Source organism: Triticum aestivum, chromosome 5A (genome assembly GCF_018294505.1).
Source record: "Triticum aestivum cultivar Chinese Spring chromosome 5A, IWGSC CS RefSeq v2.1, whole genome shotgun sequence".
NCBI lineage: Eukaryota > Viridiplantae > Streptophyta > Magnoliopsida > Poales > Poaceae > Triticum > Triticum aestivum.
In genome coordinates, this window is record NC_057806.1 from 363,118,290 (window position 1) to 363,142,925 (window position 24,636).

The following is a 24,636-nucleotide window of genomic DNA, read 5'->3' on the forward strand; positions in this document are numbered from 1 at the left end:
AAGTAGAAATTTTAAGTGTACCATATTAAGTTTCAGAGGATTCACAAAGAAACCGGTTCAGCTCTCAACCGGAGTATGTTTTCAGAATACCGGAAACATCACCGTTGGCGTTAGAACTGACTTCCATTAAATCAGAAAACTGATGCATGCATTTTTTTTTCAGCAACTACTTTCTTTCTCCCTGCTATAATAATCTCACTCAGAGATAGAAAGGAATTTTGTTTTGAACAGATTGATGAACTTATCAGTGTTGAGAGTAAAAATCTGAATTCAGGATGACTCTAGCTCTAATTTCAGTTTAAAAGACTGAAATTGCTGCCGTTATATGAGGAATGTTACGATAGGCCAATCACTAACATCACATTCACGCAAGGAGTAAAATCCAACTTTATCACAAGAACTCACAAGCATAAGATTCTCCCTGGCGGGCAGATAATTTAAAAGCTCAGACAATAACCATTGTACCATGATAGCATGCGATCTACTTCAACAAAGTCTTGCATAACAAACACAGGGTGGGTATCATAATTCAAAACTGTAGCCAAATTCTACTACCAAACACGATTGCATAGAGGGGACTTCAACTGATCAGAATTCAGCAGGAACAGTTCCGGCAACCTGGTCCAGATCACGCCTTCCCTGGGAGGTGATGAGCCTTCCACTGCAGCACAAAGTCAAGACACAGGATAAGCAACCTACAACCAAATAGAATTGAAGACGGTACCACCACAGGAACACAGGGAAGCCACAAGATTACCCCTTGGGGTCGACATCAATGATGCCCATCTTCTGCAACTCCTGGAGGATGTTGCGGGAAACAGCACCGCTGCTCTTGCAGAAGTGCGGTGGGCGTGAACCGTTCCTCTGACGGCCACCGTAGATCTTCTGGAAGCCGCCGATCCCGATTCCCTGCCTCAGGTAGATCTTCCTTGCCATGGAGGCTGTCATGATTTGAAATGGCAGATAAAAATCAGAGAGTGGCAAGGACATCAATACTACATGTGAATAAATCGAGTATGCAACCAGGAAGGCAGAAAACATGTACTCACCAGCCCTGATGTAGTACCAGTCAGCATCAGAAGGTGGCAGCTCCTTGAACCTTGCAGTCTTGACAATGTCAACCCACTCTGGAAGCTCCATCTGCATAACCATATATTACAATTTCAGTGCTCAGAATACAAGCAGGCAATGCAAGAAGGTAACATGAACTAGCAATAACTGATGTGCCATTCTTATAAATCATCTAGGAAGTGAGTATCCGTAGAGCATTGCAAGTTGAATCAAATCAATATTGTGGTGTGTGCATCTGTACCGGCATTGTATGTAGTAACACAAATCACTAATGTGAGTACACTCTATAACAAAGTATTGCTAATTGCATGACAAGAAATTTCCAACGCTCCCTAAACAAACATATTTAGGATACCAAAGAAAGTTGAACCGTCTAGACCACACTCAAGTAAATAACATCAGATAAGTCACACTAGCTAAGAGGTGAACGCTAAATAACATTCACATATGGGAGTGGACAGGCAACAACCATAATACCATATCTTGAGTACAAAGGAAATCCACCAGCTGCAATAACGAAACCAACATATTAATGTCCTCGTCGGATCACTCGATCTTGGATACTAGCGCGGCATATGAAATCGAGGTAGACTGCGGAAACGAATCGTGATCCACGAAAATTAAAATAGCTACAACTAGCCCTACGATGCAAGAAATTTCCACCGAGGCGGGCGTCGTGCACCTAACGAAGCAGGACTATTCAGGATTCATTTGGAAACAAACGATTGTACGCTGGACCGCATATGACATAGCGAGGCATGGCGGTAAGATCCTGACAAGAGGAGGCCTCCCGCTACAAATCCCCAAAAGGAAGCTACCCTAGCGACGGATCTAACGAGAACTGAATTGCGTTACCTTGCCGGAGCGCTTGAGGTGCGCGGAGTAGGCCTTGACGAACTCGTGGGGGTTGACATCCTTCACGGTGCGCGCCGTGGAGGCCGCGGTCTCGGCTGCGGGAGCGGGGACGGTCGCCATCCTGTGCTCTGGCCGGCGGCGGCGCTGTCTTCAGGAAGGAGGGAGAGGTGTGCGCGCCGCTGCGGCTGCGAGGGCTAGGGTTTTTCTGGAGGCGGGGTGCGTGAGAGCAGGCGGACGGGAATTTATACTGCAGAGGAGCTAGGTTATGGGCCGTGTGATGGAATGGTGGGCTAGCTGGGCCATCAGGGTATTAGGGTTAGTGATGCTACGTGGGCCAAGCTGAGGTCGCCTCGAGATATAACACTAGAATTTTCATGATTTGTCTCAAAAAAAAACTAGAATTTTCATGATTGTCTCAAAAAAAATTAGAATTTTCATGATTGCTCTAGAAGGGTATAAACTGTCCCCCAAAAACTACCTCGAGAAAATGTTGCATATTTTTTTTGAACACAGTACGGACGCAAGCGATCATACAAACGCGCATACACTCACCCCTATGAATGCACACACGCACACTCTACCCCTATGAGCACCTCCGAGAGAAAATGTTGCATATTTTAGAGGTAAATTACATAGCATATGATTCCTATGAATAAATTGTCAACAGATACGCTTAAGCAGTTTCATTAAAGCACTTTTATTTGTAGAATTATATTCAACAAAGCCCATTGCCTTTCACTCTCTCTTCTTTTTTTTGCAAATGTCCAGACTAAAATGAACTACTAATCATCAAGACACTTCTTTGTCTCAAAAAAAATCTGAACAAATTGCTTTAGCATACTTTTTTTCTTAGAAAAAAAGGTGTTCCGGTGTCCTTGTTTGTCAAATATATTATCAAATTGTCACTGCCTCCTCTCTAAGAAAAAGGCTTTGGGTTTCTCCACCTCCCGACGTCGCTGTCGGACCGTCTCGTCTCCGGTGGCTTTAGGGCCATGGAGGCGTGGTGAATTTTATTTTTTTGAGAGTACGCCAAAGGTGTATCATATTTTTATAAAAAGGCAGAAGACAATTACAAGAGACTATCACTCGTTGCAAACAACAAGTGTAGTACAAACTCCACACCGAGCTAATCCAAAGATAAGTCACCGCACACATTAAACACAACGCAAAGGAACTTGCCCTGAATAGAACAACAAAGTCGCATCTCGACCAACACCGGTTACCTCAAAGAGGAACAACTACCATCAGACTCCCCTTGCTGACGCACCAACCACCCTTGAATGCCGAAAAGGAGATGGCGAGTGGGTGGCGGGACTCGGTCGGTCCTGAAATAGCCATCGTCTTGAACTCACCGACGCCGACGTGCATAGCGCCGAAGAAGATCTACTCGAACCAGTGACGAGCACCGGAGAACCACAACATAGAGCCCCCATGCCAAGTCTCCACACATGATGCTCTCAACAGAGGAACGGCGTCAAGACGCCACCATCGCCGGTCTGGGAATGAACCAAGGCTTATATAATGGACAAGACCCATCTGTTAGCTTAGCATAATGGTCGTTTAATTTTATTGCTATTGCTTTCTTCATGTCAAATACATATTCCTTCGACTATGAGATTATGCAACTTCCGGATACCGGAGGAATACCGTGTGTTCTACCAAACGTCACAACTTAACTGGGCGATCATAAAGATGCTCTACATGTATCTTCGAAGGTGTTTGTTGAGTTGGCATAGATCGAGATTAGGATTTGTCACTTCGAGTATCGGAGAGGTATCTCTGCGCCCTCTCGGTAATACATGATACGTCTCCAACGTATCTATAATTTTTGATTGTTCCATGTTGTTATATTATCATTCTTGGATGTTTTACAATCATTTTATAGCAACTTTATATCTTTTTTGGGACTAACCTATTGACATAGTGCCCAGTGTCAGTTGTTGTTTTTTGCTTGTTTTTTACTTCATAGAAAATCAATACCAAACAGAGTCCAAACGAAACGAAACTTTTTGGAGATTTTTTTCTGGACTAGAAGACATATGTTGGGCCAAAGAAGTACCAGAGGGGGGCTCTGAGGAGAGCACAACCCACCAGGGCATGCCTGGGGGCCCAGACGCGCCCAGGTGGGTTGTGCCCACCTCGGTGGCCTCCCGCACCGCCTTTTTGCTCTATAAATACCCCAATATTCCAGAAGCCATAGGGGAGTCGACGAAAATCAATTCCAGTCGCCGCAAGTTCTAGAAACCACAGATCCAATCTAGACACTATCACGGAGAGGTTCGTCATCCTCATTGGTGCCTCTCCGATGATGCGTGCCTAGTCCATTGTAGACCTATGAGTCAGTAGTTAGTAGCTAGATGGCTTCCTCTCTCTCTTTTGATTCTCAATACAATGGTCTCTTGGAGATCTATTTGATGTAACTCTTTTTGCGTGTGTTTGTTAGGATCCGATGAACTTTGAGTTTATGATCAGATCTATTTTATCCATGAAAGTTATTTCAGTTTTGATCTCTTATATGCATGATTACTTATAGCCTCGTATTTATTCTTCGAATATTTGGTTTAGTTAGGCCGACTAGATCGATTTTTGCCATGAGAAGAGGTGCTTTATGATGGGTTCGATCTTACGGTGCTCGATCCCAGTGACAGAAGGGGAAACGACACGTATGTATCGTTGCTATTACGGATAACAAGATGAGGTATATTTCTACATAAATAGATCTTGTCTACATCATGTCATCATTCTTATTGCATTACTCCGTTTCTCCATGAACTTAATACACTAGATGCATATTGGATAGCGGTCGATGTGTGGAGTAATAGTAGTAGATGCAGGCAGGAGTCCGTCTACTAATCTTGGACGTGATGCCTATATAATGATCATTGCCTAGATATTGTCATGATTATTTGAAGTTCTATTAATTTCCCAACAGTAATTTGTTTACCCACCGCATGCTATTTTTCTCGAGAGAAGCCAATAGTGAAATCTACGGCCCCCGGGTCTCTTCTTTATTATATTTGCTTTCGAGATCTATTTTTATTCGCTTTTATTTTTAGATCTATATTTCCAAAAAAACCAAAAATACCTTGCTGCACTTTATTTCATTTTGCATTTATTAGAGATCTATTTATCCAATCTATCATATTTTTATCCCGTCAACTTGACAATTTCTGTCACCGTTATCCGAAAGGGATTGACAATCCCTTTAACACGTCGGGTTGCAAGTATTTGTTCTTTGTGTGCAGGTACTATTTACGTAGTGTTGCGTGTTTCTCCTACTGGTTCGATAACCTTGGTCTCATCACTGAGGGAAATATCTATCGTCGTTGTGCCGCACCATCCCTTCCTCTTTGGGGAAATACCGACGTAGCTCAAGCCGCAATCAGTACACATCATAAGCTTGCAAGCAAATGACTAAGGAGTTAGTCACAAGGTGATGTATTACGGAACGAGTAAAGAGACTTGCCGGTAACGAGATTGAACTAGGTATAGAGATACTGATCGAATCTCGGGCAAGTAACCTACCGATAGATAAAGGGAATTACGTATGTTGTCATAACGGTTCGACCGATAAAGATCTTCGTAGAATATGTAGGAGCCAATATGGGCATCCAGTTTCCTCTATTGGTTATTGACCAGAGAGGTGTCTCGGTCATGTATACATAGTTCTCGAACCCGTAGGGTCCGCACGCTTAATGTTCATTGACGATATGGTGTTATATGAGTTATGTGATTTGGTGACCAAATGTTGTTCGGAGTCCTGGATGAGATCACGGACATGAAGAGGAGTCTTGAAATGGTCGAGAGGTAAAGATTGATGTATAGGACGATGGTATTCGGACATAGGCAGTGTTTTGAAGGGTACCTGGTACTTATCGGGTCACCGGAAAGGAGTTTTGGGCACCCCCCCGGCAAAGATATGGCCTTATGGGCCAAGAAAGTGGGGTTGGTGCACCCCTATAGAGGCCGGCCCTATGGGAGGAGAAGAAAAGAGGGGAGGGAAAGGAAAGTGTGGAGTAGGACTCCCCCTTCCTTCCCTCTCCCCCCTCTTTCCTTCCCCCTTCTTCATACAAGGAAAGGGTGGCGCGGGAGGGCAGGAGCCCTAGGGCCGGCGGCCAGCCCCTTGGGGGGCGCCCTAGGCTGCTTCCTCCCCCCTCCCACCTATATATATGTGGAGAGGGGGCGCCACACAAGGACGCTGATGACCCACAAGTATAGGGGATCTATCGTAGTCCTTTTGATAAGTAGGAGTGTCGAACCCAACGAGGAGCAGAAGAAAATGACAAGCGGTTTTCAGCAAGGTATTCTTTGCAAGCACTGAAATTACCGGTAAGAGATAGTTGTATGATAAGATAATTCGTAACAGATAACAAGTAACAAAAGTAAATATGGTGCAGCAAGGTGGCCGACCCAATCTTTTTTGTAGCAAAGGACAATCCTGGATGAACTCTTATATAAAGCAAAGCGCTCCCAAGGACACATGGGAATTATTGTCATGCTAGTTTTCATCATGCTCGTATGATTCGTGTTTGTTACTTTGATAATTTGATATGTGGGTGGACCGGTGCTTGGGTGCTATCCTTCCTTGGACAAGCCTCCCACTTATGACTAACCCCTCTCGCAAGCATCCGCAACTACAAAAAAAGAATTAAGATAAATCTAACCATAGCATGAAACATATGGATCCAAATCAGCCCCTTACGAAGCAACACATAAACTATGGTTTAAGCTTCTGTCACTCTAGCAACCCATCATCTACTTATTACTTCCCAATGCCTTCCCCTAGGCCCAAATCATGGTGAAGTGTCACGTAGTTGACATTCAGATAACACCACTAGAGGAAAGACAACATACATCTCATCAAAATATCGAACGAATACCAAATTCACATGATTACTTATAACAAGACTTCTCCCATGTTCTCAGGAACAAACGTAACTACTCACAAAGCATATTCATGTTCATAATCAAAGGAGTATTAATTAACATTAAGGATCTGAAAATATGATCATCCACCAAATAAACCAACTAGCATCAACTACAAGGAGTAATCAACACTACTAGCAACCCACAGGTACCAATCTGAGGTTTTGAGACAAATATCGGATACAAGAGATGAACTAGGGTTTGAGAGGAGATGGTGTCGGTGAAGATGTTGATGGAGATTAACCCCCTCGATATGAGAGGATTGTTGGTGATGACCATGGCTTCAATTTCCCCCTCTGGGAGGGAAGTTTCCCCGGTAGAACAGCTCCGCCAGAGCCCTAGATTGGTTCTGCCCAAGTTCCGCCTCGAGACGGCAGCACTTCGTCCCAAAAGCTTCCTCTTCATTTTTTCCAAGTAAAAACCCTTCATATAGCAGAAGATGGGCATCGGGGGCCTGCCAGGTGTCCCACAAGGCAGGGGGCGCACCCAGGGGGTAGGGCGTGCCCCCACCCCTGTGGATGCCTGGTGGGTCCCCTCAGGTGCTTTCTTCACACAATATTTTTTATATATTCCAAAATAATTCTCCATGAAGTTCAGGACTTTTGGAATTGTGCAGAATAGGTCTATCAGATTTGCTCCTTTTCCAGTCCAGAATTTCGGCTGTCGGCATTCTCCCTCTTCATATAAACCTTGTAAAATAAGAGAGAAAAGGCATAAGTATATCGTGCTATAACGTGTAATAACAGCCCATAATGCAATAGATATCAATATAAAAGCATGATGCAAAATGGACGTATCAGACACAACAATGTCTTAGCCGTGTGCGGTGCCCCCGTCCACTGTTTGCTCCCTCGGTCATATTTTGGTAGTGCTTAGGCGAAGCCCCGCAGATATCACATCACCATCACCGTCACCACGCCGTCGTGTTGTCAGAACTCATCTACTAACTCGCCATCTTGCTGGATCAAGAAAGCGAAGGATGTCACCGAGCTAAACGTGTGCAGAACGCGGAGGTGACATCCGTTCGGTACTAGATCGGTTGGAGCGCGAAGAAAGTTCGACTACATCAACCGCATTGTGAAACGCTTCTGCTTACGGTCTACGAGGGTGCGTAGACACACTCTCCCCCTCTCGTTGCTATGCATCTCCATGGATAGATCATTGCGTGTGCGTAGAATTTTTATTTTATTTTCCATGCAACGATTCCCAACAGTGGCATCGTGAGTGAGGTCTATGTGTAGATGATATGCATGAGTAGAACACAAAGAGTTGTGGGCGGTGATAGTCATACGTGTTGGGTAACGCAGTAATTTCAAAAAAATTCCTACGCACACGCAAGATCATGGTGATGCATAGCAACGAGAGGGGAGAGTATCGTATACGTACCCTCGTAGACCGTAAGTGGAAGCGTTATGACAACGCGGTTGATGTAGTCGTACGTCTTCACGATCGACCGATCTAGTAGTGAAGATACGACACCTCCGCGATCTGCACACGTTCATCTCAGTGACGTCCCGCAAACTCACGATCCATTAAATCTTCGAGGGAGAGCTTCGTCGGCACGACGGTGTGATGATGGTGATGATGTTGCTATCGGAACAGGGCTTCGCCTAAGCATCGCTATGATATTGCCAAGGTGAATTATGGTGGAGGGTGGCACCGCACATGACTAAAGATCAATGATCAACTTGTGTGTCTATGGGGTGCCCCCTCCCCCGTATATAAAGGAGTGGAGGAGGGGGAGGGGGCCGGCCTCCTATGCACGCCCCAAGGGGAGTCCTACTCCCACCGGGAGTAGGATTCCCCCCTTGCCTTGTTGGTTTTAGGAGATAAGGAAGGAAAGGGGGGCCCGGCCCCCCTCCCAATTCGGATTGGGCTTGGGGGGTGGGCGCCCCCTCCTTTGCTTCTTTCCCCTCTCTTCCACTAAGGCCCATATACCTCCCGGGGGTTCCGATAACCTCACGGTGCTCCGGTATAATCCCGTTTTCACTTAGAACATTCCAATGTCCAAGCATAGGCTTCCAATATATCGATCTTTACGTCTCAACCATTTCGAGACTCCTCGTCATGTCCGTGATCAAATCCGGGACTCCGAACTACCTTCGGTACATCAAAACACATAAACTCGTAATACCGATTGTCACCGAACGTTAAGCGTGCGGACCCTACGGGTTCGAGAACTATGTAGACATGACCGAGACATGTCTCAGGTCAATAACCAATAGCGGAACCTGGATGCTCACATTGGTTCCTACATATTCTACGAAGATCTTTATCGGTCAAACCGCATAATGATATACGTTGTTCCCTTTGTCATCGGTATGTTACTTGCCCGAGATTCGATCGTCGGTATCTCAATACCTAGTTCAATCTCATTACCGGCAAGTCTCTTTACTCGTTCTGTAATGCTACATCCCATAACTAACTCATTAGCTACATTTCTTGCAAGGCTTATAGTGATGTACATTACCGAGAGGGCCCAGAGATACCTCTCCGACAATCGGAGTGACAAATCCTAATCTTGATCCATGCCAACTCAACAAACACCATCGGAGACACCTGTAGAGCACCTTTATAATCACCCAGTTACGTTGTGACGTTTGGTAGCACACAAAGTGTTCCTCCGGTATTTGGGAGTTGCATGATCTCATAGTCATAGGAACATGTATAGTTGTGGAGAAAGCAATAGCAACAAACTAAACGATCATCGTGCTAAGCTAACGGATGGGTCAAGTCAATCACATCATTATCTAATGATGTGATCCCGTTAATCAAATGACAACTCGTGTCTATGGTTAAGAAATATAACCATCACTGATTCAACGAGCTAGTTAAATAGAGGCAAACTAGTGACACTCTGTTTGTCTATATATTCACACATGTACTAAGTTTCCGGTTAATACAATTCTAGCTTGAATAATAAACATTTATCATGATATAAGGAAATATAAATAACAACTTTATTATCGCCTCTAGGGCATATTTCCTTCAGTCTCCCACTTGCACTAGAGTCAATAATCTAGTTCACATCGTCATATGATTTAACACCAATAGTTCACATCTTTATGTGATTAGTTCACATCTCCATGTGACTAACACCCAAAGGGTTTACTAGAGTCAATAATTTAGTTCACATCGCTATGTGATTAACACCCAAAGAGTGATCATGTTTTACTTGTGAGAGAAATTTAGTCAATGGTTCTGCCACATTCAGAGCCGTATGTATTTTGCAATTTTTCTATGTCTACAATGCTTTGCACGAAGCTACTCTAGCTAATTGCTCCCACTTTCGATATGTATCTAGATCGATACTTAGAGTCATCCAGATCGATGTCAAAGCTTGCATCGACGTAACTCTTTATGACGAACTCTTTGTCACCTCCATAACCGAGAAACATTTCCTTATTCCACTAAGGATATTTTTGACCGCTGTCCAGTGATCCACTCCTGGATCACTATTGTACCCTCTTGCCAAACTTATGGTGAGGTACACAATAGGTTTGGTACACATCATAGCATACTTTATAGAACCTATGACTGAGGCATAGGGAATGACTTTTCATTCCCTTTCTATTTTCTGTCGTGGTCGGGTTTTGAGTCTTTACTCAACTTCACACCTTCCAACACAGGCAAGAACTCTTTTGACTTTTCCATTTTGAACTACTTCAAAATCTTGTCAAGGTATGTACTCATTGAAAATATATCAAGCGTCTTGATCTATCTCTATAGATCTTGATTCTCAATATGTAAGTAGCTTCATTGAGGTCTTTCTTTGAAAAACTCTTTTCAAACACTCCTTTATGCTTTCTAGAAAATTCTACATTATTTCCGATCAACAATATGTCATTCACATATACTTATCAGAAATGTTGTAGTGCTCCCACTCACTTTCTTGGAAATACAGGCTTCACCACAAGTCTGTATAAAACCATATGCTTTGATCACTTTATCAAAGTATATATTCCAACTCCGAGATGCTTGCACCAGTCCATAGATGGATCGCTGGAGCTTGCACACTTTGTTAGCACCTTTAGGATTGACAAAACCTTCTTGTTGCATCATATACAACTCTTCTTTAAGAAATCCATTAAGGAATGCAGTTTTGACATCCATTTGCCAGATTTCATAAAATGTGGCAATTGCTAACATGATTCGGACAGACTTAAGAATCGCTACGAGTGAGAAAATCTCATCGTAATCAACATCTTGAACTTGTCGAAAACCTTTCGCAACAAGTCGAGCTTTGTAGACAGTAACATTACCGTCAGCGCCGGTCTTCTTCTTGAAGATCCATTTATTCTCTATGGTCTGCCGATCATCGAACAAGTCAACCAAAGTCCACACTTTGTTCTCATACATGGATCCCATCTCAGATTTCATGGCCTCAAGCCATTTCGCGGAATCTGGGCTCATCATCGCTTCCTCATAGTTCGTAGGTTCGTCATGGTCAAGTAACATGACCTCCAAAACAGGATTACCGTACCACTCTGGTGCGGATCTCACTCTGGTTGACCTATGAGGTTCGGTAGTAACTTGATCTGAAGTTACATGATCATCATCATTAGCTTCCTCACTAATTGGTGTAGGAGTCAGAGGAATAGATTTCTGTGATGAACTACTTTCCAATAAGGGAGCAGGTACAGTTACCTCATCAAATTCTACTTTCCTCCCACTCACTTCTTTCGAGAGAAACTCCTTCTCTAGAAAGGATCCACTCTTAGCAACGAATGTCTTGCCTTCAGATCTGTGACAGAAGGTCTACCCAACTGTATTCTTTGGGTATCCTATGAAGACACATTTCTCCTATTTGTATTTGAGCTTATCAGGATGAAACTTTTTCACATAAGCATCGCAACCCCAAACTTTAAGAAACGACAACTTTGGTTTCTTGCCAAACCACAGTTCATATGGTGTTGTCTCAACGGATTTAGATGGTGCCCTATTTAACGTGAATGCAGTTGTCTCTAATGCATAACCCCAAAATGATAGTGGTAAATCGGTAAGAGACATCATAGATTGCACCATGTCTAATAAAGTACGGTTACGATGTTCGGACACACCATTACACTGTGGTGTTCCAGGTGTCATGAGTTGCGAAACTGTTCCGCATTGTTTCAAATGAAGACCAAACTCGTAACTCAAATATTCTCCTCCATGATCAGATCGTAGAAACTTTATTTTCTTATTACGATGATTTTCCACTTCACTCTGAAATTATTTGAACTTTTCAAATGTTTCAGATTTATGTTTCATCTAGAAGATATACCCATATATGCTCAAATCATCTATGAATGTCAGAAAATAACAATACCTGCCGCGAGCCTCAACACTCATCGGACTGCATACATCAGTATGTATTATTTCCAACAAGTCTGTTGCTCGCTCCATTGATCCGGAGAACGGAGTCTTAGTCATCTTGCCCATGAGGCATGGTTCGCAAGCATCAACTGATTCATAATCAAGTGATTCCAAAAGCCCATCAGCATGGATTTTCTTCATGCGCTTTACATCAATATGACCTAAACGGCAGTGCCACAAATAAGTTGCACTATCATTATTAACTTTGCATCTTTTGGCTTCAATATTATGAATATGTGTATCACTATGACCGAGATTCAATAAACCATTCACCTTGGGTGTATGACCATTGAAGGTTTTATTCATGTAAACAGAACAACAATTATTCTTTGACTTTAAATGAATAACCGTATTGCAATAAACATGATCAAATCATATTCATGCTTAACGCAAACACCAAATAACATTTATTTAGGTTCAACACTAATCCCGAAAGTATAGGGAGTGTGCGATGATGATCATATCAATCTTGGAATCACTTCCAACACACATCGTCACTTCACCCTTAACTAGTCTTTGTTCATTCTACAACTCCCGTTTCGAGTTACTAATCTTAGCAACTGAACTAGTATCAAATACTAAGGGGTTGCTATAAACACTAGTAAAGTACACATCAATAACATGTATATCAAATATAACTTTGTTCACTTTGCCATCCTTCTTATCCGCCAAATACTTGGGGCAGTTCTGCTTCTAGTGAGCAGTCCCTTCGTAGTAGAAGCACTTAGTCTCGGGCTTAGGTCCAGACTTGGGCTTCTTCACTTGAGCAGCAACTTGCTTGCCGTTCTTCTTGAAGTTCCCCTTTTTCCCTTTGCCCTTTTCTTGAAACTAGTGGTCTTGTCAACCATCAACACTTGATGCTTTTCTTGATTTCTACCTTCCTTGATTTCAGCATCACGAAGAGATTGGGAATCATTTCCGTTATCCCTTGCATATTATAGTTCATGACGAAGTTCTAGCAACTTGGTGATAGTGACTAGAGAACTCTGTCAATCACCATCTTATCTGGAAGATTAACTCCCACTTGATTCAAGTGATTGTAGTACCCAGACAATCTGAGCACATGCTCACTGGTTGAGCTATTCTCCTCCACCTTGTAGGCAAAGTACTGTCAGAGGTCTCATACCTCTCGACACGGGCATGAGTATGAAATACCAATTTCAACTCTTAGAACATCTTATATGTTCTGTGGCATTCACAACGTTTTTGAAGTCCCGGTTCTAAGCCGTAAAGCATGGTGCACTAAACTATTAAGTAGTCATCATACCGAGCTTTGTCAAACATTCATAACATGTGCACCTGCTCCTGCAATAGGTCTGTCACCTAGCGGTGCATCAAGGGCATAATTCTTCTATGCAGCAATGAGGATAATCCTCAGATCACATACCCAGTCTGCATCATTGCTACTGTCATCTTCCAACTTATTTTTCTCTAGGAACATATCAAAAAATAAACGGGGAGCTACATCGCAAGCTATTGATCTACAACATAGATATGCAAATACTACCAGGACTAAGTTCATGATAAATTAAAGTTCAATTAATCATATTACTTTAAGAACTCCCACTTAGATAGACATCCCTCTAGTCATCTAAATGGTCACGTGATCCAAATCAACTAAACCATGTCCGATCATCACGTGAGATGGAGTAGTTTTCAATGGTGAACATCACTATGTTGATCATATCTACTATATGATTCACGCTCGACCTTTCGGTCTCCAGTGTTCTGAGGCCATATCTACATATGCTAGGCTTGTTAAGTTTAACCCGAGTATTCCGCGTGTGCAAAACTGGCTTGCACCCGTTGTATGTGAACGTATAGCTTACCACACCCGATCATCACATGGTGTATCGGCACGACGAACTGTCACAACGGTGCATACTCAGGGAGAACACTTATACCTTGAAATTTAGTGAGAGATCATCTTATAATGCTACCGTCGAACTAAGCAAAATAAGATACATAAAGGATAAACATCACATGCAATCAAAATATGTGACATGATATGGCCATCATCATCTTGTGCCTTTGATCTTCATCTCCAAAACACCGTCATGATCTCTATCGTCACTGGCATGACACCATGATCTCCATCATATTGATCTCTATCAACGTGTCGTCACATGGTCATCTCACCAACTATTGCTTTTGCAACTATTGCTATCGCATAGCGATAAAGTAAAGCAATTATATGGCGCTTGCATCTTATGCAATAGAGAGACAACCATAAGGCTCCTGCCAGTTGCCGATAACTTTAACAAAACATGATCATCACATACAACAATTTATATCTCATCACGTCTTGACCATATCACATCACAACATGCCCTGCAAAAACAAGTTAGACGTCCTCTACTTTGTTGTTGCAAGTTTTACGTGGCTGCTACGGGCTAAGCAAGAACCGTTCTTACCTACGCATCAAAAACCACATCGCGGTATAGTGATTGCTTTTTGATCTTTAGAAAGAACCCTGTTCATTGAATCCGATTCAACTAAAGTTGGAGAAACTGACACCCAGCAGCCACCTGTGTACGAAGCACGTCGGTAGAACCAATCTCGCGTAAGCGTACACGTAATGTCGGTCTGAGCCGCTTCATCCAACAATACCGCTGAATCAAGAACCAACTAGTGACGGCAAGCAATATGTATATACCCACGCCCACAACTCCTTTGTGTTCTACTCGTGCATATAACATCTACGCATAGACCTGGCTCGGATGCCACTGTTGGGTAACGCAGTAATTTCAAAAAAGTCCTACGCACACGCAAGATCATGGTGATGCATGGCAACGAGAGGGGAGAGTATCATCTACGTACCCTTGTAGACCGTAAGCGGAAGCGTTATGACAACGCGGTTTATGTAGTCGTATGTCTTCATGATCGACCGATCTAGTACCAAAGATACGACACCTCCATGATCTGCACACGTTCAACTCGGCGACGTCACGTGAACTCACGATCCAGTAGAGCTTCGAGGGAGAGCTTTGTCAGCACGACGGTGTGATGATGGTGATGATGTTGCTATCGGAACAGGGCTTCGCCTGAGCACCGGTACGATATTACCGAGGTGGATTATGGTGGAGGGGGGCACCGCACACGCCTAAAGATCAATGATCAACTTGTGTGTCTATGGGGTGCCCCTCCCCCGTATATAAAGGAGTGGAGGAGGGGGAGGGGGCCGGCCTCCTAGGTGCGCCCCAAGGGGAGTCCTACTTCCACCGGGAGTAGGATTCCCCCCTTGCCTTGTTGGTTTTAGGAGAGAAGGAAGGAGAGGGAAGAAGGAAGGAAAGGGGGGGCTCCCAATTCGGATTGGGCTAGGGGGGCACCCCTGTCCTTTGCTTCTTTCCCCTCGCTTCCACTAAGGCCCAATAAGGCCCATATACTTCCCGGGGGGTTCCGGTAACCTCCCGGTGCTCCGGTATACTCCCGTTTTCACCCGAAACCATTACGATGTCCAAACACAGGCTTCCAATATATCGATCTTTACGTCTCGACCATTTCGAGACTCCTCGCCATGTTCGTGATCAAATCTGGGACTCCGAACTACCTTCGGTACATCAAAACACATAAACTCGTAATACCGATCGTCACCGAACATTAAGCGTGCAGACCAGACGGGTTCGAGAACTATGTAGACATGACCGAGACATGTATCAGGTCAATAACCAATAGCGGAACCTGGATGCTCATATTGGTTCCTACATATTCTACGAAGATCTTTATCGGTCAAACCGCATAATGATATACGTTGTTCCCTTTGTCATCGGTATGTTACTTGCCCGAGATTCGATCGTCGGTATCTCAATACCTAGTTCAATCTCGTTACCGGCAAGTCTCTTTACTCGTTCCGTAATGCTACATCCCGTAACTAACTCATTAGCTACATTGCTTGCAAGGCTTATAGTGATGTACATTACCGAGAGGGCCCAGAGATACCTCTCCGACAATCGGAGTGACAAATCCTAATCTTGATCCATGCCAACTCAACAAACACCATCGGAGACACCTGTAGAGCACCTTTATAATCACCCAGTTGTTGGGGAATGTAGCAGAATTTTAAAATTTTCTACGCATCACCGAGATCAATCTATGGAGTCATCTAGCAACGAGGGAGAGGGGAGTGCATCTACATACCCTTGTAGATCGCGCACGGAAGCGTTCAAGAGAACGGGGTTGATGGAGTCGTACTCGTCGTGATCCAAATCACCGATGACCTAGCACCGAACGGACGGCACCTCCATGTTCAACACACGTACGGTTGGGAAGACGTCTCCTCCAACTTGATCCAGCAAAGGGGAAGGAGAAGTTGATGAAGATCCAGCAACACGACGGCGTGGTGGTGGAAGCAACGGTGATCTCGGCAGGGCTTCGCCAAGCTCAGGGAGAGGGAGGAGTGTCACGGGAGGGAGAGGGAGGCGCCAGGGGCTAGGGTGCAGCTGCCCTCCCTCCCCCCACTATATATAGGACCCCTAGGGGGCGCCGGCCCTAGGAGATGCAATCTCCAAGGGGGGTGGAGTGCCCCCCAAGCCAAGTGGGGCGCCCCCACCCCTAGGGTTTCTAACCCTAGGCGTAGGGGAGGCCCATGGGGGGGCGCACCAGCCCACTAGGGGCTGGTTTCCCTCCCACTTCAGCCCATGGGGCCCTCCGGGATAGGTGGCTCCACCTGGTGGACCCCCGGGACCCTTTTGGTGGTCCTGATACAATACCGATTACCCCCGAAACTTTCCCGATGGCCGAAACTTAACTTCCTATATATAAATCTTCACCTCCGGACCATTCCGAAACTCCTCGTGACATCCGGGATCTCATCCGGGACTCCGAACAACTTTCGGGTTACCGTATACTAACATCTCAACAACCCTAGCGTCACCGAACCTTAAGTGTGTAGACCCTACGGGTTCGGGAGACACGCATACATGACCGAGACGACTCTCCGGTCAATAACCAACAGCGGGATCTGGATACCCATGTTGGCTCCCACATGCTCCTCGATGATCTCATCGGATGAACCACGATATCGAGGATTCAATCAATCCCGTATACAATTCCCTTTGTCAATCGGTACGTTACTTGCCCGAGACTCGATCGTCGGCATCCCAATACCTCGTTCAATCTCGTTACCGGCAAGTCACTTTACTCGTACCGTAATGCATGATCCCGTGATCAACCACTTGGTCACATTGAGCTCATTATGATGATGCATTACCGAGTGGGCCCAGAGATACCTCTCCGTCATACGGAGTGACAAATCCCAGTCTCGATTCGTGCCAACCCAACAGACACTTTCGGAGATACCCGTAGTGTACCTTTATAGTCACCCAGTTACGTTGTGACGTTTGGCACACCCAAAGCACTCCTACGGTATCCCGGAGTTGCACAATCTCATGGTCTAAGGAAATGATACTTGACTTTCGGAAAAGCTATAGCAAACGAACTACACAATCTTTGAGCTATGCTTAGGATTGGGTCTTGTCCATCACATCATTCTCCTAATGATGTGATCCCGTTATCAATGACATCCAATGCCCATAGTCAGGAAACCATGACTATCTTTTGATCAACGAGCTAGTCAACTAGAGGCGCACTAGGGACGTGTTGTGGTCTATGTATTCACACATGTATTACGATTTCCGGATAACACAATTATAGCATGAACAATAGACAATTATCATGAACAAAGAAATATAATATTAACCATTTTATTAATGCCTCTAGGGCATATTTCCAACAGTCTCCCACTTGCACTAGAGTCAATAGTCTAGTTACATTGTGATGAATCGAACACCCATGCAGTTCTGGTGTTGATCATGTTTTGCTCTAGGGAGAGGTTTAGTCAACGGATCTGCCACATTCAGGTCCGTATGTACTTTACAAATATCTATGTCTCCATTTTGAACACTTTCATGAATGGAGTTGAAGCGACGCTTGATATGCCTGGTCTTCCTGTGAAACCTGGGCTCCTTGGCAAGGGCAATAGCTCCAGTGTTGTCACAAAAGAGAGTCATCGGGCCCGACACATTGGGTATGACTCCTAGGTCGGTAATGAACTCCTTCACCCAGATTGCCTCTTGTGTTGCCTCCGAGGCTGCCATGTACTCCACTTCACATGTAGATCCCGCCACCACGCTTTGTTTGCAACTGCACCAGCTTACTGCCCCACCATTCAAAATATACACGTATCCGGTTTGTGACTTAGAGTCATCCAGATCTGTGTCGAAGCTAGCATCGACGTAACCCTTTACGACGAGCTCTTCGTCACCTCCATAAACGAGAAACATATCCTTAGTCCTCTTCAGGTACTTCAGGATATTCTTGACCGCTGCCAGTGTTCCATGCCAGGATTACTTTGGTACCTTCCTACCAAACTTACGGCAAGGTTTACATCAGGTCTGGTACACAACATAGCACACATGATAGACCCTATGGCCGAGGCATAGGGGATGACACTCATCTTTTCTCTATCTTCTGCCGTGGTCGGGCATTGAGCCGTGCTCAATCTAGTACCTTGCAATACAGGCAAGAACCCCTTCTTTGACTGATCCATATTGAACTTCTTCAATATCTTGTCAAGGTACGTACTCTGTGAAAGACCAATGAGGCATCTCGATCTATCTCTATAGATCTTGATGCCTAATATGTAAGCAGCTTCTCCAAGATCCTTCATTGAAAAACACTTGTTCAAGTAGGCCTTTATGCTTTCCAAGAATTCTATATCATTTCCCATCAACAGTATGTCATCCACATACAATATGAGAAATGCTACAGAGCTCCCACTCACTTTCTTGTAAATGTAGGCTTCTCCATAAGTCTGCGTAAACCCAAACGCTTTGATCATCTCATCAAAACGAATGTTCCAACTCCGAGATGCTTGCACCAGCCCATAAATCAAGCGTTGGAGCTTGCACACCTTGTCAGCATTCTTAGGATCGACAAAACCTTCTGGCTGCATCATATACAATTCTTCCTTAAGGAAACCATTAAGGAATGCCGTTTTGACGTCCATTTGCCATATCTCATAATCATAGAATGCGGCAATTGCTAACATGATTCGGACGGACTTCAGCTTCGCTACGGGTGAGAAAGTCTCATCGTAGTCAACCCCTTGAACTTGTCGATAACCCTTAGCGACAAGCCGAGCTTTATAGATGGTTACATTTCCATCCACGTCTGTCTTCTTCTTAAAGATCCATTTATTTTCTATGGCTCACCGATCATCGGGCAAGTTAGTCAAAGTCCATACTTCATTTCATACATGGATCCTATCTCGGATTTCATGGCTTCCAGCCATTTGTCAGAATCTGGGCCTGCCATTGCTTCTTCATAGTTCGAAGGTTCACCATTGTCTAACAACATGATTTCCAAGACAGGGTTGCCGTACCACTCTGGTGCGGATCGTGTCCTTGTGGACCTACGAAGTTCAGTAGCAACTTGATCTGAAGTTTCATGATCATCATCATTAACTTCCTCTCTAGTCGGTGTAGGCACCTCAGGAACAATTTCTTGAGCCGCGCCACTCTCCAGTTCAAGAGGTAATACTTCATAAAGTTCTACTTTCCTCCCACTTATTTCTTGTAGCGACCAGACCTCAAACGGTCCAATCTTTGTGCTCCGGTGTCATCCCTGGATCAGTAATGCTGACACCACACAGTACTTGAAGGATTTATAGCAGAGTAGCAATCACACACTTATTACATCGAGTGTCTCAAAGGAGAACTTATTACAATAAATATGGCTTAAGGCCATCTAATAACGATAACAGTGGAAGGCTTGGAAGATAAGTGAGTCCATTAACTCCAACGGCATCACTGAGTATAGAACCACGACCTAAAACTCCTTAATCGTCATCTGAAAAGTCTGTAACATTAACGTTGCAGCCCAAAAACAGGTCAGCACATGGAATATGCTGGCAATGTAACACATAGAGAGTAATGGAATGAAACAGCTATTCTATATGCATATTTGGCTGGTGGAAAGCTCTATGGTTACAGTTTTGCGTAAAGCCAATTTTTCCCTACTGCAAAGGAATAAATTTATTTAACTATCATGGTGGTTGTTAAACATTGAGAATGGTTGACAGCATTCTCAATCCCAATTAAACATCATCATTAAACAATCCAGCAAAATTAATTTTTAGAGTAACATGTTGAGATTCACATGATAATCCAGGTACTAGATACTCAAGATGTCCATAACCGGGGACACGGCTAACCATGATTAGTGTATACACTCTGCAGAGGTTTGCGCACTTTTCCCCACAAGACTCGATCTCCTCCGTTGGATTTCTCGCACTACATGGTGTTTGAGAAACGGATGACCGAGACATAGTCTTTCAGAAGCACTAGCACCTTATGATGGGTAGACCGTACCACCTACATCCCCTACATCTGCTAGTCTACCACTTTAAGAGTTCGCACGACTTAGTCAACTATGCTAGAGCCCATAATAGCTTGTGGCTGCACACGGATGTTTCTAGCATGAATAATCTCATGATCCCTTTGAGCCTGGGTGGCGGTCCAAAAGAAAATAGGCAATCCTAGAATACCCAGGTGCCTCAATCCACCCAGATGTGTGTTTAGGTTGCCACCTTAAGTAAACCATTAATTAACAAAGCTCACATCTGTCATGGATACACTTACCCAATCCACGTCTACTAGCATAGCATAGCAATAATAAGCAAACGTAGAGTAACTCCCAAAGGTTTGATAATAAACAGGTAATAGGTTCTACCTCAACTACTCCCAAACCCACAATTTAATTAGATCCTAAAACATGCAAGGTGTGAGGATTGATCTAATGCAATAAAACTGGGTAGTAGGAGGTATGATCAAAGTGTTACTTGCCTTGCTGATGATCCGGGAAACCTAGCGATTCAAAGTAACAAGCGGCGCACTCCGGGTACTCTATCGCAAACAAACAAGCATACAATAAGTACTCAACTAATGCACAGGTAAAACTCAAATAAGAGATCTAACCAGAAAGTTCAATTTAAGAACTCCGGTTGGCAAAAAGAATCAAATCGAACGAAGCAACGAAAGACAAACGGGAAAAGAAACATGCTTCGTTTACTATTCTGGATCTATGTCAATTTTTACAGTGGCAAAAACTTGTTTAAGTTGGTTAAACGGAAAGAGGGTTTCGAGACGAAACTCCAGGCGCTTGAATCGCCTGATTCCGATAAATGAGCGAAAAGATATACTAAAACGAAAATCGGATCAGAAATCGCGATCAGAAAAATCACGGATTTAATCCGAGGAAAAGAAAAACGATGAACGTTCGTTAAAACGAACGAACGGACGAATGCTCACTATTTAAATAAACCAGAAAACCGATCTATTTAAAAAAACCGAATCTAAAAAAAATGACAAAACCATCGGAAAACTGAACGGTTTTTTTTCTGAAAAAAAAACAGTGGCGGGATCGAGGTAAACCTCGGGCGGCGGGTCCGGCGGTGGCGGCGGCGACTACGGCGATGGCGGCGGCGGGCGGCTTCGGCGGTGGCTCCGGTGGCGGCGGCACGGGGCGGCGGCGGCGGCACGGCAAGGCGGCGGCGGCGAAGGCGGCGGCGGGGCGGGGCGGCTAGGGTTTGGGGGGGCTTCCGGCTGGGCCTCCCCGGCTTTTAAAGCCGGACGGGCCTTAGTGTCCGGGTCGGGCACGGTCCGTAGGTCGGTTGCGCATTTTTTATTTATTTTATAAATAGTTATGCTCAGAAAAAAACAAAAGGACTCCTAAACGGACTCCAAAAATCCCGAAATAAATTTTCCAAGGCTTCTAAAATCAAGCCGCACAGGATGAACATTTATTTGGGGGCCTAAATGTAATTTTGAAAAACGTACATTTTTCCTAAATTCAAATAAAATAGCAAATAAAACCCAATAAAATCTTATTTGATTTTTTTATTAAATCCTCAATATTTCTTTATTTTCGGAAAGTCATTTTATTCCCTCTCTCATAATTTTTATAAAAGAAATAATTGAAGATAAAATAAATAAAATCAAATGATCCTATTTTCAAAATTTGGGACAACTCAAATATGAAAATAACGAAATCCCCAACTCTCTCCGAGGGTCCTTGAGTTGCGTGAAATTTCTAGGATCAACCAAAATGCAATAATTATGATATGCAATGAAGATATAGTGTATAACATTCCAAATTGAAAATTTGGGATGTTACAAACCTACCCCCCTTAAGATGAATCTCGCCCTCGAGATTCGGGTTGGCTAGAAAATAGGTGAGGGTGGTCTTTCAGCAAATCTTCCTCTCGTTCCCAGGTGGCTTCATCCTCCGTGTGGTGGCTCCACTGAACCTTGCAAAACTTGATAACCTTGCTGCGGGTGACTCGACTGGCATATTCTAGAATCTTAACTGGTTTCTTCTCATAGGTCAAATCACTGTCCAACTGAATTGCTTCCAGTGGTACCGTATCCCTCAGCGGTATGTCAGCCATTTCTGCGTGGCACTTCTTCAACTGGGATACATGAAACACGTCGTGAACTCCTGACAGTCCTTCGGGTAATTCCAACTTGTAGGCTACTTCTCCCATACGCTCCAAAACTTTGTATGGGCCTACAAAACGTGGCGCTAGTTTTCCCTTAACTCCAAAGCGCTTAACTCCTCGAAGTGGAGATACTCGAAGATAAACTCGGTCTCCTACTTTGTAAACTGTCTCCTTGCGTTTAGAATCTGCATAACTCTTCTGCCTGGACTGAGCTACCTTCAGCCTATCGCGAATCAATTTCACTTTCTGTTCAGACTCCTTTATCAGATCTGGTCCAAACAACTGGCGGTCTCCAACTTCATCCCAAGACAATGGGGTCCTGCACCTCCTTCCGTACAAGGCTTCGAAAGGGGCCATCTTCAAACTGGTTTGATAGCTGTTGTTGTAAGAGAACTCTGCATATGGCAAATTCTCATCCCAACTAGATCCATAATCTAGCGCACAAGCTCTTAGCATATCCTCCAAAATCTGATTGACTCTCTCGGTCTGTCCATCTGTCTGCGGGTGGAAAGCTGTGCTAAACTCCAGTCTGGTTCCCAAAGTCTCATGCAACTGATTCCAAAACTTTGAGGTAAACTGGGTTCCTCTATCTGATACAATGCTCCTTGGAACTCCATGCAGACATACGATCCTGGTCATGTATATCTTTGCCAACTTTGCACTGGTATAGGTAGTCTTCACTGGAATGAAATGAGCTACCTTTGTCAAACGATCGACTACAACCCATATCGAGTCATAGCCTGAACGTGTTCTGGGCAATCCTGTAATAAAATCCATGCCTAGCTTATCCCACTTCCATTCGGGTATCGGCAATGGTTGTAGCAATCCTGCTGGCTTCTGATGCTCTGCCTTCACTCTCTGACATACATCACAAACTGCTACATATTCCGCAATATCCTTCTTCATTCCGGTCCACCAGAAAATATCCTTCAAATCCAAATACATCTTGGTATTTCCTGGGTGAATCGAGTATGGTGAGTCATGGGCCTCTTGCAGAATTAGCTTCCTAATCTCCGGATCATTTGGTACATAGACACGGTCTTCAAACCATAAGGTATCGTGCTCATCCTCACGAAATCCCTTAGCTTTTCCTTTGCTCATTTTCTCCTTAATAGAAGCAATTTCCTTGTCAGTCCTTTGAGCTTTTCTGATCTTATCCATCAAAGTAGACTGAATCTCCAATGCTGCTACATAGCCTCTTGGAACTATTTCCAAACATAGCTCTCGTAGATTTTCGGCTAACTCCCCTGGTAAATCTCCCGTCATTAGGGTGTTGACATGGCTCTTACGGCTTAATGCGTCAGCTACTACGTTAGCCTTTCCGGGGTGATAATGCAATTTCATATCATAATCCTTGATGAGCTCCAACCATCTCCTTTGTCTGAGGTTCAACTCCTTCTGTGTGAAAATATACTTCAAACTCTTGTGATCCGTGTACACCTCGCAATGGTTTCCAATCAGAAAATGTCTCCAAGTCTTCAATGCATGCACTACGGCTGCTAACTCCAAATCATGCGTAGCATAATTCAACTCATGAGGCTTAAGCTGTCGTGAGGCATATGAAACAACTCTGCCTTCCTGCATAAGCACTGCTCCAAGTCCTCGACGTGAAGCGTCGCAATACACCTCATAATCCTTGGTCTGATCCGGTAAAATCAACACGGGTGAGGTAACCAAACGTTTCTTCAACTCCTGAAAACTAGCCTCACATTCCTCCGTCCATATGAACTTGGTATCCTTCTTCAACAACTCCGTCATAGGCTTCGCAATCTTTGAGAAGTTCTCAATAAACCTCCGGTAGTATCCTGCGAGTCCAAGAAAACTCCGGATCTCTCCCACGGTGGTTGGTGCTTCCCACTTGGTCACGGTATCAACTTTAGTGGGATCTACTGCTATACCTTCTCCGGATATAACGTGTCCGAGAAATC

General features: G+C 44.1%; 1 protein-coding gene across 1 annotated transcript; it reads right to left on the reverse strand.

The window, feature by feature from the left end:
- Positions 1-376: 376 nt before the first annotated feature.
- On the reverse strand, positions 377-2,158 carry LOC123103374 (40S ribosomal protein S19). The gene is made up of 4 exons (XM_044524930.1): positions 1,927-2,158; positions 1,050-1,140; positions 758-941; positions 377-661 (listed from the first exon to the last, which is right to left on the reverse strand). The coding sequence occupies exons 1-4, from the start codon at positions 2,044-2,046 to the stop codon at positions 589-591; spliced, it is 468 nt and encodes a 155-aa protein (XP_044380865.1). The 5' UTR covers positions 2,047-2,158; the 3' UTR covers positions 377-588.
- Positions 2,159-24,636: the final 22,478 nt, after the last annotated feature.

Excerpts from the sequence above, each read along its gene's own strand:
- LOC123103374 (XM_044524930.1), bottom strand. The coding sequence starts at position 2,046 with ATGGCGACCGTCCCCGCTCCCGCAGCCGAGACCGCGGCCTCCACGGCG. Across the intron at positions 942-1,049 it reads CTGGTACTACATCAGGGCTG|CCTCCATGGCAAGGAAGATC; the intron begins GTGAGTACATGT and ends AAATCATGACAG. Across the intron at positions 662-757 it reads ATTGATGTCGACCCCAAGGG|TGGAAGGCTCATCACCTCCC; the intron begins GTAATCTTGTGG and ends TTTGTGCTGCAG.